General features: G+C 47.5%; 1 protein-coding gene across 1 annotated transcript in view; it reads right to left on the bottom strand.

Annotated features, from left to right (window-relative positions):
• LOC114586116 (semaphorin-4A-like) overlaps window positions 1-14,118 on the bottom strand; it is a 29,507-nt gene extending 15,389 nt beyond the window's left edge. The window contains exons 1-9 of the mRNA XM_028709094.2: window positions 13,900-14,118; window positions 11,363-11,491; window positions 9,590-9,750; window positions 8,191-8,250; window positions 7,525-7,623; window positions 5,032-5,143; window positions 3,768-3,875; window positions 2,805-2,944; window positions 617-786 (exon numbers count right to left, since the gene is read on the bottom strand). Of these exons, the coding sequence (XP_028564927.2) occupies window positions 617-786; window positions 2,805-2,944; window positions 3,768-3,875; window positions 5,032-5,143; window positions 7,525-7,623; window positions 8,191-8,250; window positions 9,590-9,750; window positions 11,363-11,459 (947 nt within the window). The 5' untranslated portion in view covers window positions 11,460-11,491; window positions 13,900-14,118. The remainder of the gene's footprint in view (window positions 1-616; window positions 787-2,804; window positions 2,945-3,767; window positions 3,876-5,031; window positions 5,144-7,524; window positions 7,624-8,190; window positions 8,251-9,589; window positions 9,751-11,362; window positions 11,492-13,899) is intronic.
• Window positions 14,119-14,609: the final 491 nt, after the last annotated feature.

Below are 14,609 nucleotides of genomic sequence, written 5' to 3'. Positions count from 1 at the left end.
ATGTATTCATACATACACTACCAAGCACTGGCGCCAACTATAGGGCACCCACAATGCAGGGCTCTGACACAACTTCCGGTTTCCAGGTCAAGAAAAGTTCATAAAGGGGATCTCTTTTCATATGAAGTTATGCCAACCTTTACTCATGCCACAATCTATGGTAATAAACCACAGAAAAAGTTCGGATTGACACACAGCTATTGACAATGTCCATATCTGTTTGTGAATTTTTCGAAGAAGTCCACATAAAAAAATTCTCTGTAATTAGTACATATTTCCCCAAAGAGATGCATTTTCTTTTTTTGCAAGAGATTTTCACCTATTATGATTCTTTTTGTACATTACTTTCATAAATTTAGGCATCTAGGCACACTTGCCCAACATGGGCATTTTCCCACACTCCCCCCCCCTTTTTTCTTTTGAACTGCATTGCAAAATTCAGAGCAGTGCAGATTTCAAAGGATAGTTGTGTTCCAGTTCACCTGCTGTTCAGGGAAGTGCAGATTAGGCAGGTTTCTGTTAAAAAGGGGACGTGAGCCAGATCTCTTCTCCATCCTTATTTTGAGCGGCTACGGCACACAATAGCCCTGGGTACAATGAGTTGTCGCAGCCTTACCACTGAGGAGTGAAGACAGCATAGAGAACTGTGTCGCCTCCATGATGTGGAAGGGCAAATACATGCTGAATGACACTGTAAGGTAACTGCCCCTCTGGGGTGCAGGAGAGAGTAGCTTTTACAAATGTCGTCCATTTCTTCTGCAGCAACTTTTCTCCTCCAGCATCATTCTGAAGAGGATGGAAAAGCAAGACGATTGACAAACGAGTCATCTCTTATTTCCTCCCCTGGCCCCTCCTGATCTCCCTCCCTCCCACTGCCCTCATGCCCTTTTGTTGTTGCAGCATCTTCATTTCTGATGTCCAGTTTATCTGTGAGACTTAACTCCTTTCTCTTTGTTGGCCTTCGGGCGGAAGACAGGGGCAACCTTTTAAGGAACAGGCCCTGGGATTCTCTTATGGCTCTTTGGGTAATCACAATTGCTGTTTTTCCTCTATTAATCCTGCTATTGTTCTTGCTTTCTTTGTGCTTGACTGCTTTCATAGAATCACAGAATGGTAGAGATCCTGGGAAGGGAAGAAGCTGGTGCCATCACCGCCCTCCAGGCTCTAGCTCATTCTTCCCAACTCTAGTTATGCCTCCCTGCGATGTTGTACCTTGTGGACAACCCTGTGATATTGACCTTGAACTCTTTCTCAGTTTTGCTGCTGGTTCCTGGTTTGGCCTACGTGGATTCCCTGAACTTGCCCTTGCTCTGTTCGGAGAGTGCTGCACTGGAAGCCCTGTCTTTGCTTGCAACTACTTTTGCCCTGGCTGCTGCCCCCAAACACCGCAACAAAGAGAGAAATCTTCACCCAGGTGTGCAGTAGGCACAGGTCTGACAGTAGGCTAATAATAATAATAATAATAATAATAATAATAATAATAATAATAAATTATTTGTACCCCGCCCATCTGGCTGGGTTTCCCCAGCCACTCTGGGCGGCTTCCATAGAAACCAAAAAACACTAAAATATCATACATTAAAAACTTCCCTGAACAGGGCTGCCTTAAGATGTCTTCTGAATGTCAGGTAGTTGTTTATCGTTTTGACATCTGATGGGAGGGCGTTCCACAGGGCGGGCGCCACTACCAAGAAGGCCCTCTGCCTGGTTTCCTGTAGTTTTGCTTCTCGCAGTGAGGGAACCGCCAGAAGGCCCTTGGAGCTGGACCTCAGCGTCTGGGCAGAATGATGGGGGTGGAGACGCTCCTTCAGGTATACTGGGCAGAGGCCGTTTAGGGCTTTAAAGGTCAACACCAACACTTTGAATTGTGCTCGGAAATGTACTAAGGCACAGGAGTCTCATTACAAGAATTTAAAAGCAGGTTCCAGTTTTCATGACTGGACAAAAGCAAACAAAGATGTCTCAACAAGCTGCTGTGCCCTTCCCACCAAGCTATTAAGGACAAGGCATAGCAAGCTTCATTCATGAGGCACTTTCTCCCCTTACAGGAAAGGTGTACTTAAGATGTGTGCTTCATCAAGGTAAGTGTGTCTGGTCCCATCAACAAAGGCAGCCCCAGGTTCTCAGTGATGGGATGGTGTTCTGCCACCCCAGCTCCATCTCAGCTTCTCCAAGTCCTTCCCAGTTCCCCAAGAGGCTCTGTTTTGCGGGAGAACTGGTGTGCAGAGCTAGTGGGTCTGCTTCCCTCTCCCTAACAGCCGGAGTAAAGAGACAGAACTTCCGACCTGAGTTGCCACTCCCTCCACCTTCACCATCATCTGCCTGAGGCTGCCCACTCCAGGCCTGACCCTGTTGAAACCTGGGGGTCATGGCAACTTTCGTGAGAAGATGAAATTCCTGAGACCGGGGCCCCCTGGAGAATAACATACTGTTTGAAGAAGTCTTCTCATTTATCGGGCCCTGAATCTACTTCAGGGGGGTGGCCCTCAAATTTGTAGCAGTATGAAAGAGGGAAAAATTGAGTCTATCCACCTCTGCAGCCTTACTGTTGCCTTTTCTTCTAAATGAAAAAGTCCCCCCAAATGCTTGGTCTTTCCATTATATTAGCATAATTAAAATTAAATTCTGGCTCCATTTCCTTCCTGGGAAGCTGTCTTTTCCAATTCCAGATATGCCAGGACAAAAGGCAAGGGACAGCCACTCTGCACATGCTCACATCTTACTCCTTTAGACATTCAAGGGTTAAAAAAAGAGGCCAAGCAAGTCCCAGCTCAAATGTGCCCTTGATTTTGGAGGCAGCTCACCTTGCAAATGCGCGCCACCCTCGAAACAACCACCTTTTCCAAGTAGTTGAATTCCCTTGCTGTTTCCGAAAAGAAGAAGTAGATTTTCTGATCATCTGGGGCAACTGGGATGTTGATGGAGGCCACAAACGTTGCATCAGCTGCAGAGGGAAGCCACAAAAAGACCAGACATGAGATGCCCTTCACCCTCTCACTTCATGACCCCACTGGCGTGAATTCCAAAGGGAATGCTGGCTGTTGAGGAGATGCATCTTCTCCAGGCACCAACCTGTTAACTGTCAGGAGCCAGCCAGCAGTAAATCACACTGTGCAAGTTGGTGTTAACTCTTTATTAGCAAAAACAGGATCTGTACAGAAGTGTCAGGCCTAATGAGCACAACAACCCATCTCTGCTAAGTATTGGCCCCATGAAGCAGTTGCTGAGACTGAAAGCTCTCACCTCCCCACAGCTGTCTAAGTCCCTTCTCCAGGGTTTATTCCAGGCAATCAGAGACTCTCCTTCACACTTTTCAAGTTTCTTCAGGTTCTGGGAGACAAGTGGGGAGGGGAGCTTGTTGCAGCAGAAGGGGGAGACACCCATGGCCCTTCAGCAGCTGGACTCATCTCTGCCTCTTGGCTCCCCCCTGCCCTGCTTCATCTTCTGCCTCTATTCTGGACTTCTCTCTGTTACAGATTCTTCCCGCTCACTAAGCCCTGTTGCCTCCTCAGCTTCCGACACCTCCTCTTCCCAGTTTTCTCCCTGTGAGCACTCATCTTTGTCCTACCACAACTCCCCGGTCTCTGAGCCTTTTCTCCTTGGTGGTTCCCCAGCTGATTCCTCCCTCCATTCCTCTGCGTCCAACCAATCCATTAACGTATCAGCTGCCCAGGTGACCAGGCAGTGGTGGGCAGTGGGAGTCACTGGACTCTATTTGGATGATTAAGAAACTTCCCACTCCCTCAGTGCCCCAAACCTGCTCTTACATTCCATCCACTGCTCTGTCTTCAAAATTGTCTTGCTGCCCAGGGTACGAGTGATGATAGGGTCTATCCCTTGAAAGTCATTCTTGGTAGCTGCATAAAGTTCACCATCTGCAGAGTAAAGACAGGAAAGAAGATGGTTCTTTCCCAGGAACAGTCCCTGCTTTCTGGATTTCTGGTAATACACTGCCCCCATTTTTACCCTGGAGATGCTTGGCTATAGATCTTGGCAGCGAGCGTGCTTTTCTCACCTTGATCAGCTCTCTCCCCAGGACCACTACACAGACATGGCTCATCCCGTTTTGCCACCAGAGGCAAAACGAGAAAGCGTGCCCTGCATATGCCGTATGCCCCCCCCCCCTTGCCGCCCCACAAGTCTTGCGGCTGCAGCGAGATCTCAAAGGGCTCTCATAATATTTTATGCTGCTCTTGTGAGGTCTCTTCCTGGAAGGTGCCGCAGCTGCTTCTCTAGTGGAGGCAACAGTGTGTGTGTGTGTGTGTGTGTGTGTGTGTGTGTGTGTGTGTGTGTTGAGGAAGGCCACCCTTGGATTCCACTGCCTGAGGGGGCTGCCTCAGACTGCTTCATGGATGGGCTGGTCCTGACCCTACAAGTTGTATCTCAAAGTGGGCATCTTGTCTCCAGTGCATATCCATGTGAAAGGCACCTGCATGGATCTGTGCAATGCACAGCATGCCACTTCACACACTGTTGTTGTTGCTGCTGCTGCTGTTATTTCTATACTGCTTTATATTTTAAAGAGAGAGAAAATCTCAACGTGGTTGACTACACATCATAATATCAAATGAAACAATCCAGAATAAAACAAATTCAAGCTTCAAGGAAAATATTTCTCTGAGTGTTATTTTGCTTTCCCCATATTTATTTACCTACTTGATTTATATAGCTGCCCCATTGCAGAAGTGCTCTAGGAATCCAGTGTGGTGTAGTGGTTAGTGTTGGGGCTAGTCATATATTTAAATAAGAACAAATACCCTTCTAGCATTCAAATAGGCAGGAGACAGTCCGGGGGTTTCCCTCAGAAGGATGCTCTCCAGATGTTTAAGACTACAACTCCCACCTGCCCCAGCCAACACAGATGATTTGTAGTCCAAAAACATCAGAAGGGTGCTCAGTTGTGGGAGGCTGGAAGAGAGCTTTCGCAATGAGTCGTGGGGGCAGGAAAGTGGCTCAGGAGGGGGCATTAGGGGGTGCTGCAAACATTCAATATCAAAGGAAGTGAATCCCTTCCCTTTCCAGATGGCTCACCAACGAGAATTGCTGTGTTCTTATACTTGTTAGTATAGGGGGTGACACCTTTCCCATCCAGGAGGCGGTGGTTGCCGTCTGCATCAGTCACCACAGCAAATGTTTGTAGGTCCTAGCAAGACAGGAAAAGGAAAGGGAAGAGACAAAAAGGAACAGAATGTATGGGATGGTGTGCTTCAGAAACCAAGCGTCCCGATTGCTGCTGAATTTGGGATATGTCATTTCCTGCTAATATCACTATGCATAAATATATCTGTTGCATTTTGAGCACGGGTCTTCTCTTCCTCCAAGGAGTTCAGGGTGCTATATGTTGGTCCCTTGCTTTGTTCTTATCCTTCCAACAATTTCGTGGTTAGGTCAAGAGGGAGTGCTCAACTGGTTCAAAGATGTTCAGTAAGTTTTGTGGCTGGATGAGGCTCAAACCCAGATCTTTCCAACCAAGGGCGAATCCTTTAGCCACATGGGCTCTATGTTTGGAAGATGGTGAGACTGAGCTCTGACTAAACTCTGACTCTTATTCCCCTATTACAGATGGGGGAGATGAGGTGTGAGCAAGAATGGCTTGCTTAAGGTTTGTCTAGCAACTTCATGGTGAAGCAAGATTTGGACCAGGGATGTCTGGTCTTATGGCTCAGCCTCTCAGTCCCTAAGGTAAAGGTAAAGGTACCCCTGCCCGTACGGGCCAGTCTTGCCAGACTCTAGGGTTGTGCGCCCATCTCACTCAAGAGGCCAGGGGCCAGCGCTGTCCGGAGACACTTCCGGGTCACGTGGCCAGCATGACCAAGCCGCTTCTGGCGAACCAGAGCAGCGCACAGAAATGCCGTTTACCTTCCCGCCAGAGCGATACCTATTTATCTACTTGCACTTTGATGTGCTTTTGAACTGCTAGGTTGGCAGGCGCTGGGACCGAGCAACGGGAGCGCACCCCGCCGCGGGGATTCAAACCGCCGACCTTTCGATCGGCAAGTCCTAGGCACTGAGGCTTTTACCCACAGCGCCACCCGCGTCCCATCTCAGTCCCTAGGCTACTCTAGTTTCAGGGGTGGGTAGGTGGCATAAAGAGTCAACTTCACAGACACCAGGTGTTTTATTACTGACCTGCTACTGTCACTACCCATGGCTTTAGATAACCCAGGGGTAAGCAACCTAAGGCCTGGGGACTGGATGCGGCCCAATCACTTTCTCAATCCGGCCCGCGGACAGTCTGGGAATCAGCGTGTTTTTACATGAGTAGAATTTGTCATTTTATTTAAAATGCATTTCTGAGTTATTTGTGGGGCCTGCCTGGTGTTTTTACATGGGTAGAATGTGAGCTTTTATTTAAAATGCATCTATGGGTTATTTGTGGGGCATAGGAATTTGTTCATTCCCCCCCCCCAAAAAAAAATATAGTCCAGCCCACCACATGGTCTGAGGGACGGTGGACCAGCCCATGGCTGAAAAAGGTTGCTGACCCCTGATATAACCTCTTCATTCATTCAATATGGAGACTGAAGGTGTTGCTGTTTATTAATTTATGAGTTTTCTTTTACATATACTTTTCAAGACAATTCACCATCATACGAAGCAGAAGTTGAAATAGTTTTAAAGCCAGTATGAAAACAATGGAATGTGAGTTTAAACACAATACAAAATGACCACCCATGATGACAGGCACATTTTCACACAGATAGAAAAGCTTGTCTTCAGCTGTTTCTGGAAAGCACAGGTAGTTGTATCTCAGCAGGAATACTGTTCCAGTCGTGTTTGTGTAGAATCATAGAATTGGAAGGATCACAAGGGCCAAACCCTTGAAATGCAGGAATCTTTTTGCCCAATGTAGGGCTTGAACATACGGTAAGAGAAAGGTAAAGGTCAAGGACCCCATGACGGTTAAGTGCAGTCAAAGGCGATTATGGGGTGGTGCGGCCCTCATCTTGCTTTTCAGACCAAGGGAGCCAGCGTTTGTCCACACACAGCTTTCTGGGTCATGGGGCTAGCATGAATAAATTGCTGCTGGCGCACGGAGGACAGTGACAAGTGCCAGAGCTCACGGAAATGCCATTCACCTTCCTGCCGCAGTGGTACCTATCTATCTACTTGCACTAGAATCATAGAATCATAGAGTTGGAATAGACCACAAGGGCCATCGAGTCCAACCCCCTGCCAAGCAGGAAACACCATCAGAGCACTCCTGACATATGGTTGTCAAGCCTCTGCAAAAAGACCTCCAAAGAAGGAAACTCCACTACACTCCTTGGCAGCAAATTCCACTAGTATGCTTTCAAACTGCTAGGTTGGCAGAAGCTGGTACAGAGCAACAGGAGCTCACCCCGTCACACGGATTCAAACTGCCAACCTTCTGATCAGCAAGCCCAGGAGGCTCCGTGGTTTAGACCACAGCACCACCCGTGTCCCCCAACCCCTGAGCCTGGGAGTAAGAGTCCCACTGAACAGGACCAGTCACACTGAAGGCCCTTGTCATCCCCCCCTCTCTCTCCCCCAGGAACTCACAATGTAAGCACAGGTGGGTTTGAAAGCATACGTCCCGCAGATGTAAAGGTGTGTGTCATTCAGTTGCACCACGACATGGATAAAATTCAAGCATTCCATCTGTGGAGAAGAAGAGGGGGAAATCAGGATTCAACTTCCAGGTAACATTTCTATCCCAGAGGAGGCTTCCACTGGCAGGTTGTTAAAAAGCACGAAAAGCCAGCCCCTTTCCTGCTCTGCAAGCTCAAAAGGGATCTTGAAGGTTTCAAGGGATGGTGCATCTATTTATTTAGTCATAGAATCATGAAGCAGCAGTGCAGCTAGAAGATTTTAGAGCTTGGATGTAATAGCATTGGGTTAGTACTGCTCCACTTCAGAACGTGACAAGACAGCCTCTCCTGCTCATGCTGCTGAGGCGAGCACTGGAGGATAAGGCTGCTGTGGCAACTGCCGGGTGGGGTGTCTGTGGAAGAGGAGGCGGCTGTGGCTGCAGGAGGGCTGCGCAGGAGGTGGGCTGAAGAGGAGCAGAACGGTGAACGGTGCACTCCTGGGAGACCAGATTTGCCGACTTTCCCAGCTGCCGCCCCTGAGGCAAGTACCTCACCCAGACCCATGAGTGGGCCAGCCCTGCACACCACATTCTTAGGTTGTAAAACTTCCCTTATCCTCTACCCCTCACCCCATTACCTCCTGTTTGCCTTTGAGTTTACAGATGTCCTTTATCTCCCTCGTGGGGGCCCAGCGTACCTATTACAGGAAAAGTGGAAGAAGGGAGCTTTAGAGAAAGATAACAACAACAAGGCTTGTTGCCAAGAGTGCAAATGCTCAGCCTTAAGCTAACACATCTGGGATTTTTTTTAATAAAAAAAATACTGTTTCAATGTTGTGTTTATGTATACCGCTTCGAGTTCTCTTGAGAAAAAAAATTAAGTGATTTAGAAATGCTGTTAAATAAGCCAATACATAAATAAATAAAGACTGCCTGTATTTACCAGCAACAGTCTCTGTATTCGAATAAAACGGTAACTAAGTTGACAGAAATGGCAAACTGTGGGGCTGAGCCTTCTGCCTGCGTGCAATAGGGATGGATGAAGCCATCTAGTTTGCTTTCACTCGGTTTCTTACTTTTCTAATCTTAAGTTCAATTCTCCACATTTCTGTATTGATTCGTGCTTTATTTTTCTGAAGTCCTCACAAAAAATGCCAGCGTTTTAGCGCAAGTTTCTCCTAATGCACATTGTTGTGGGCAGTTTTGCCTAATGTAATACATTTTGTATGTTTACATACACACAGACACACACACACACACATATACACATACACATACATTTTGCAAACAGTTCTCCTGATTGACACTTTTTGGCTGCAGAACTACATTCCGAAATTCAGAAAAGCGTGAGTTTTGAATAATAGTTGTGCTTCAGTTTGTGCATTGTTTGGGGCAAGGTGTCAGTTGAGTGGGTTCACATTAAACTGTGAACTCAATTTCTTCCCCATCCTTGCCTTTGCTCTTTCTCTCTTCTCCCCTCTATGATAAATTTGGATATTCCCTGGTGTGACCACACCACAATTTTTTTTATTGCACATCATACCAGGACTATAAACCAACTACAAGCTGTGGTTTCTTTCACACCCGGTTTGGATGGCAAGCACACAAGCCACAGTTTCCTGGTTGGGGTGTCTAACAGCAAACAATGGTTTGGCCAGGGTGAGGGCTGAAACGCAAAGAACTCCAGTGCACATGTAGGAAACCTTTTCAGAAAAGGCTTCCCAACATCTCTCCAAAAAGTGGTGGGTGGGGGGAGACAAGGGCTGTCATCTCTAGAGGCAGTGGCGTAGCGTGGGTTGTCAGCACCCGGGGCAAGGCAAGTAATTTGCGCCCCCTAACCCGTAGATTTGCGCCCCCTAACCCGTGGATTTGTGCCCCTAACCTGTGGATTTGCCCTAACCCCAGATGTTGCGCCCGGTGCGGCCGGGCCCCCCTGCACCCCCCACGCTACGCCACTGTCTAGAGGAGGGCTAACCAGAAGACTACCCCAAGTCTTCCCCCCGCACTTCTTATTCTGAATTGCCGTTTCTTACTCACCATGCCCTTTTGGTTGTTGATTTTAGCTCTGTCAGTGTCAAGAGCGACAACGGTGTCTCTGGCTCCCACATAGAGAGTTTTCCTATCTGTGCTCAGGACAAAAGTGGCACAATCTGTAACTCCCTTTTGGTGGTATTGTGCAATAATTGGTCGAGGGTTCCCTGAGGAAGGGAAAAGATGTTAGGTACATTTCCAGCAAGCAATGCCAACTGACCAGGGGGTGGGGGTGGGAGGTAGATAACCTGGCCTGCTTTTAACCAGAGAGCCACACATTTTGGATGGACTGGGTAACCAGTTCTGGTTTTCAGTGGCTAGTGGAGCTCAGCTTTCTTGCTTCCCGGTCCCCAGGGGCGAAGTCAGGGTGTGCCTTTTGTTCCTTGATGCTGAAGGTGTCTTACAGGGGCCGAACATTGGGTGGTCTATAGGGGTGGGTGATATATCAATATATCATCCAAAAATGGTCTGAAGTCCATATCATGATATCGGTTTCATAATTTTTGACCTGGCTATATATCGTGAATCATGGTGCTTGCGTGTGTGTGTGTGTGTGTGTGTGTGTGTGTGCTATGCAAAAATTGCAATGTGAGATAAACTTTGAAGCCAGCCAGTGCCTTTACATAGCTCTGTCCTTATTTCAGGCACTGTGATATATCGATGCATCGCAATGTTTAGTTGGTGATATATATCGCAATGTTGAAAACCACATATTGCCCAGCCCTGGTGGTATATATGTGCATATGCCGCACCTCCGTCCCAAACATGGACAGTGCAAGACATAGCCTGGCGCCATTTTGAAAGAAGCACCTTGAAACCTGGCAGTTAAGAGGGGCATGTGCCGCTGGCTTTGTTAGGGCAGTGTTTGTGGAACTGAGTCACCACCTTTGGAGCATGCACTTTAGCTTCCTAGGATTGATCATTTGGTCCACAGCCCTTGCAGTCAGTGAGATATTGCAGCTTTCCAGGATGATGTCAAGAGTCCAAGTTCTGGGCCACCTCAAACTCCTCCTTTCCATCTACCAATACTGGTGCTGGCATCAGACTGGGAACCCTATATGGATGCTTGGGGGCTACGGAGGCCTCAGAGGGGGCGATGAAACACTGGGTGGACACTTGGAAGGAAGGAAGGAAGGAAGGAAGGAAGGAAGGAAGGAAGGAAGGGAAATTGAAAAGTCGCAGGGTGGATCTGAGTCTGGGGTGTCATGCATTCAACGTGCAGCTAGGCACTGTGGAGGGAAGATAATGGGTGGCAGCAGCACAGGTGCAGTGCAGGTAATGCTTTGGTGTCTGTAGCTAGCAAAGAAAGGGGGATGTGTTTCCTGCTGAACAATCGAGTTGCTATAAGCAAATTCCACCAGGGGGAGCAATGAGACCCATTTGCTTTGTTGGCAGTTCATACAACAGCACGTTGATACCTGTTATGAGGTTTGTTGGGGGTGGGGCGTGGGGGCGATGTCAATCTGAATGATGCCTCGGGTCCCTTCCAAACCAGTTACCTTTGAAATAACAGGTTTGGTAGGGTTGCCCTATTTTAAAAAGTAAAAACCAGGACACTCCAAAAGTTGTTTGACTGACTTGCCCAAGATCCAGGACAAAGCACCGCCTTTCGGAAATTCGCCCTGGACGTCAATTCTGCCTTTGAAATCCCAGTAATGTCTGGGAAAATCCAGACGTAGGGCAGTCCTAGGTTTGAAATCTCGCTCATCTCCTTCCAGGCACCCTTTAATATCTCCCCAGAGTGCAGCTTCTGCCTCTGTCTTCCTGTGAGTTACTCACTTATCTGGATGTTTTGCCTCGGCATCAGATCCGTGGCCAGAGCGGTGGCAAATGTCAGGAGGAACCCGAAGAGGCGTAAAGACTGTTTGGGGTTCATGGTTGTCAATCAGCAGGTGGTCGCTGGGATTTCTGCAAGCAGGAGAAAGCAGTGGCGTAGCGTGGGTTGACAGCACCCGGGGCAAGGCAAGTAATTTGCGCCCCCTAACCCGTGGATTTGCGCCCCCTAACCTGTGGATTTGCCCTAACCCAGATGTTGCGCCCGGTGCGGCCGGCCCCCCCTGCACCCCCCACGCTACGCCACTGGGAGAAAGGCAGCTAATTTGGTAGCTGTCAAGAAATTCAGAAGAAAATAAGGAAGAAGTCACCTCTAAAAAGGTAGCAATGTGTTGCTACACTTCTGAGGCTTAAGGGTTCCCTATGGCTAAGCGAGCCTTTCATCAGCTTCATCTGCTGCACCAGCTTGACACATATTTGGATTAGGCTATCCTGGGTGGCACTGTGATCTAAACCACAGAGGCTAGGGCTTGCTGATCAGAAGGTTGGCAATTCGAATCTCCGTGATGGGGTGAGCTCCCGTTGCTCGGTCCCTGCTCCTGCCCACCTAGCAGTTCGAAAGCACATCAAAGTGCAAGTAGATAAATAGGTACCGCTCCGGCGGGAAGGTAAACGGCATTTCCGTGCGCTGCTCTGGTTCGCCAGAAGCGGCTTGGTCATGCTGGCCACATGACCCAGAAGCTGTTTGTGGACAAACGCTGGCTCCCTCAGCCTATAGAGCGAGATGAGTGCCGCAACCCCCAAGTTATCCGTGACTGGACCTAACGGTCAGGGGTACCTTTACCTTTTACCTTTATCCTGCCACTATAATCTAAGGGTTAGTGATCCTGAGACTGGACTACTGCAGTGTGTTCTATGTGGAGCTCCCCTTGGAGCTTGGTCTGGAAACTCTGCAATCCCACACTTTCCAGTGCATTTTTCAATCACTTTCTTTATTGCAAAAAGTGTATTTGTTGTTTAAGAGTTCCAAACCTTCCTTAATTGTGCAAGCTGAATCTGCCTGAATGTGATTGAATCCCACATGGAAACAGCAATATGCTGGAAGCGACTGTGGAAACTCACTGACAAACGAGTGTCTAATGCTCAAATTTCTCAGAGTGTCAATGCTGAAGGTATACGTGACAACATCCTCAGAGCCCTAGAGAGAATTGAGGAAGATGAATCTCAAATGTCAGGTGCAAAGATCCTGAGGGACATAAAGCACCGTTTGGAGGCTGGTATTTTGTGTGAAGTCTGGAATGATATACTTGAGCCATTCAACAGCTGCAAACTAAGAGGGCAAAGTGCTCAAGCAGAGCTTTTCATGGCCGTAAACCTACCGAGAAGTCTTGGAAATGTTCTTCAAGAAATATGGGGCTATTGCTACAAGACTGCAAAGACTCCTCTAACGAAAAGTACAAATCAGCAAAAGACAGAAAGCCTGACGCGACTATGCTGCTGCCTATTGCCTACGGATTCAGTGACAAGGTTGTCCTCAGATCAAACAGTAACAAAAAAACCAAGGCAAAATACAAGAAAAAGAAAATTAGGGCAAAGAACCGCTCCCCTAACAGCTAGTGAAAATCAGGCAAAATATATACCAAACAAAAATGCTAGTCCCTAGAAGCATTTAGAGGAAAGAGAGGTAAGCAGGTGAGAATCATTTTCCAGCCAGACATTCCAATGATGATAAAATACACTATTAAAAAAAACCCAAAATATGGGATGGGCCAGGCATGGCACCTGAGGGTGCAATGGGTGCCACACTGCAGATCCTAGGAATGCCCTATGGAATCTTAAAGACAACCAGTTCATGGCAGGAGGATTTATGGCTCCTATGTAGGCCTCTCCTAGGTTTCCAACTCTTTTCTATGAGAAGCTCAAAAAAACCTCTCGATTTATAAGCCTCTCAGATGCCACCCACAGGACTCAGGAGGGGGGTGGGATTTAGTAGAGTGGATGCATATGAGACCCCTGGACAATGTTACTGAGAGGAGACTCATAATTTTGCTTTGCCAACCAGAACGAGTTCTCAAAGTGGAGAGAACTAGCAAGACCACCATCTACCAGAAGGAATAATAAATCAGCAGTTAAGTGCACAGAACAGGGAACACTTACAAGGAAGGTAAATTGATATGGAAATGGATTTTGGGGGCGGCGGGAACCTGTACTCCTGCAGGAGGAGAAATCCTCCTTATCCCAAACATGGTGTCTGATGGAGGCCAGGAGAATTTCCAGAGTGAATCTAGAACCTGATGTTTTGGGGGAATAAATGGAAGTCTCTGGAATAAATGCAAAGATTCCTACCTCCCCTGCTCATCCTTTAAATATCAGTTCTCCAGGCCCCCACATCCCCTTTGCCTATCCTCCCCAGGTTCAATTGCTCTTTGCCCAGTTAGGCCATATTCCTCCTCACCACTATGAGCTGAATAAAGAGAATGGAATCCACTCTCAACTCAGAGTATATTTCAGGCCACAAGGTCTTCTCCTTCACCAACACTTACCCTTCCCCCAGGCTCATGTTTCTTGTTCTGACCTCTCTCAGCAAGCCCCAACCCTTTGGTGTTCAGCTTGTCTGTGACATCAAACAATGGCAACCAATAGCATCAGCAGTCAGGAGAAACAATGATTTTTTCCTTTTTGAATGGTTGCTAATCGCCCTGGTTCAAAAGGAACCCTTTCCTATAAGATAATTGCGAATTCAAACATCCGTATAAACTGGCGGCACTGGATGTGCATGGGCTTCTACATTTGTATTCGAAATCGAATCAAACCAGGCATCAAAAAAAAGTGATGTCTAGTGCAGTAACTTCTGTATAAAGAGCAATTTGCCAAGTAACATCTTTATCAACGACTTGGATGATGGACTCAAGGGCATCCTGATCAAATTTGCAGATGACACCAAACTGGGAGGGGTGGCTAACACCCCAGAGGACAGGATCACACTTCAAAATGACCTTGACAGATTAGAGAACTGGGCCAAAACAAACAAGATGAACTTTAACAGGGAGAAATGTAAAGTATTGCACTTGGGCAAAAAAAAATGAGAGGCACAAATACAAGATGGGTGACACCTGGCTTGAGAGCAGTACATGTGAAAACGATCTAGGAGTCTTGGTTGACCACAAACTTGACATGAGCCAACAGTGTGACGCGGCAGCTAAAAAAGCCAATGCAATTCTGGGCTGCATCAATAGGAGTATAGCATCTAGAT

This window comes from Podarcis muralis, chromosome 16 (assembly GCF_964188315.1).
Source record: "Podarcis muralis chromosome 16, rPodMur119.hap1.1, whole genome shotgun sequence".
NCBI lineage: Eukaryota > Metazoa > Chordata > Lepidosauria > Squamata > Lacertidae > Podarcis > Podarcis muralis.
Note: the sequence above shows the minus strand (reverse complement) of the source record. Positions and strands in the feature narration are given on the sequence as shown.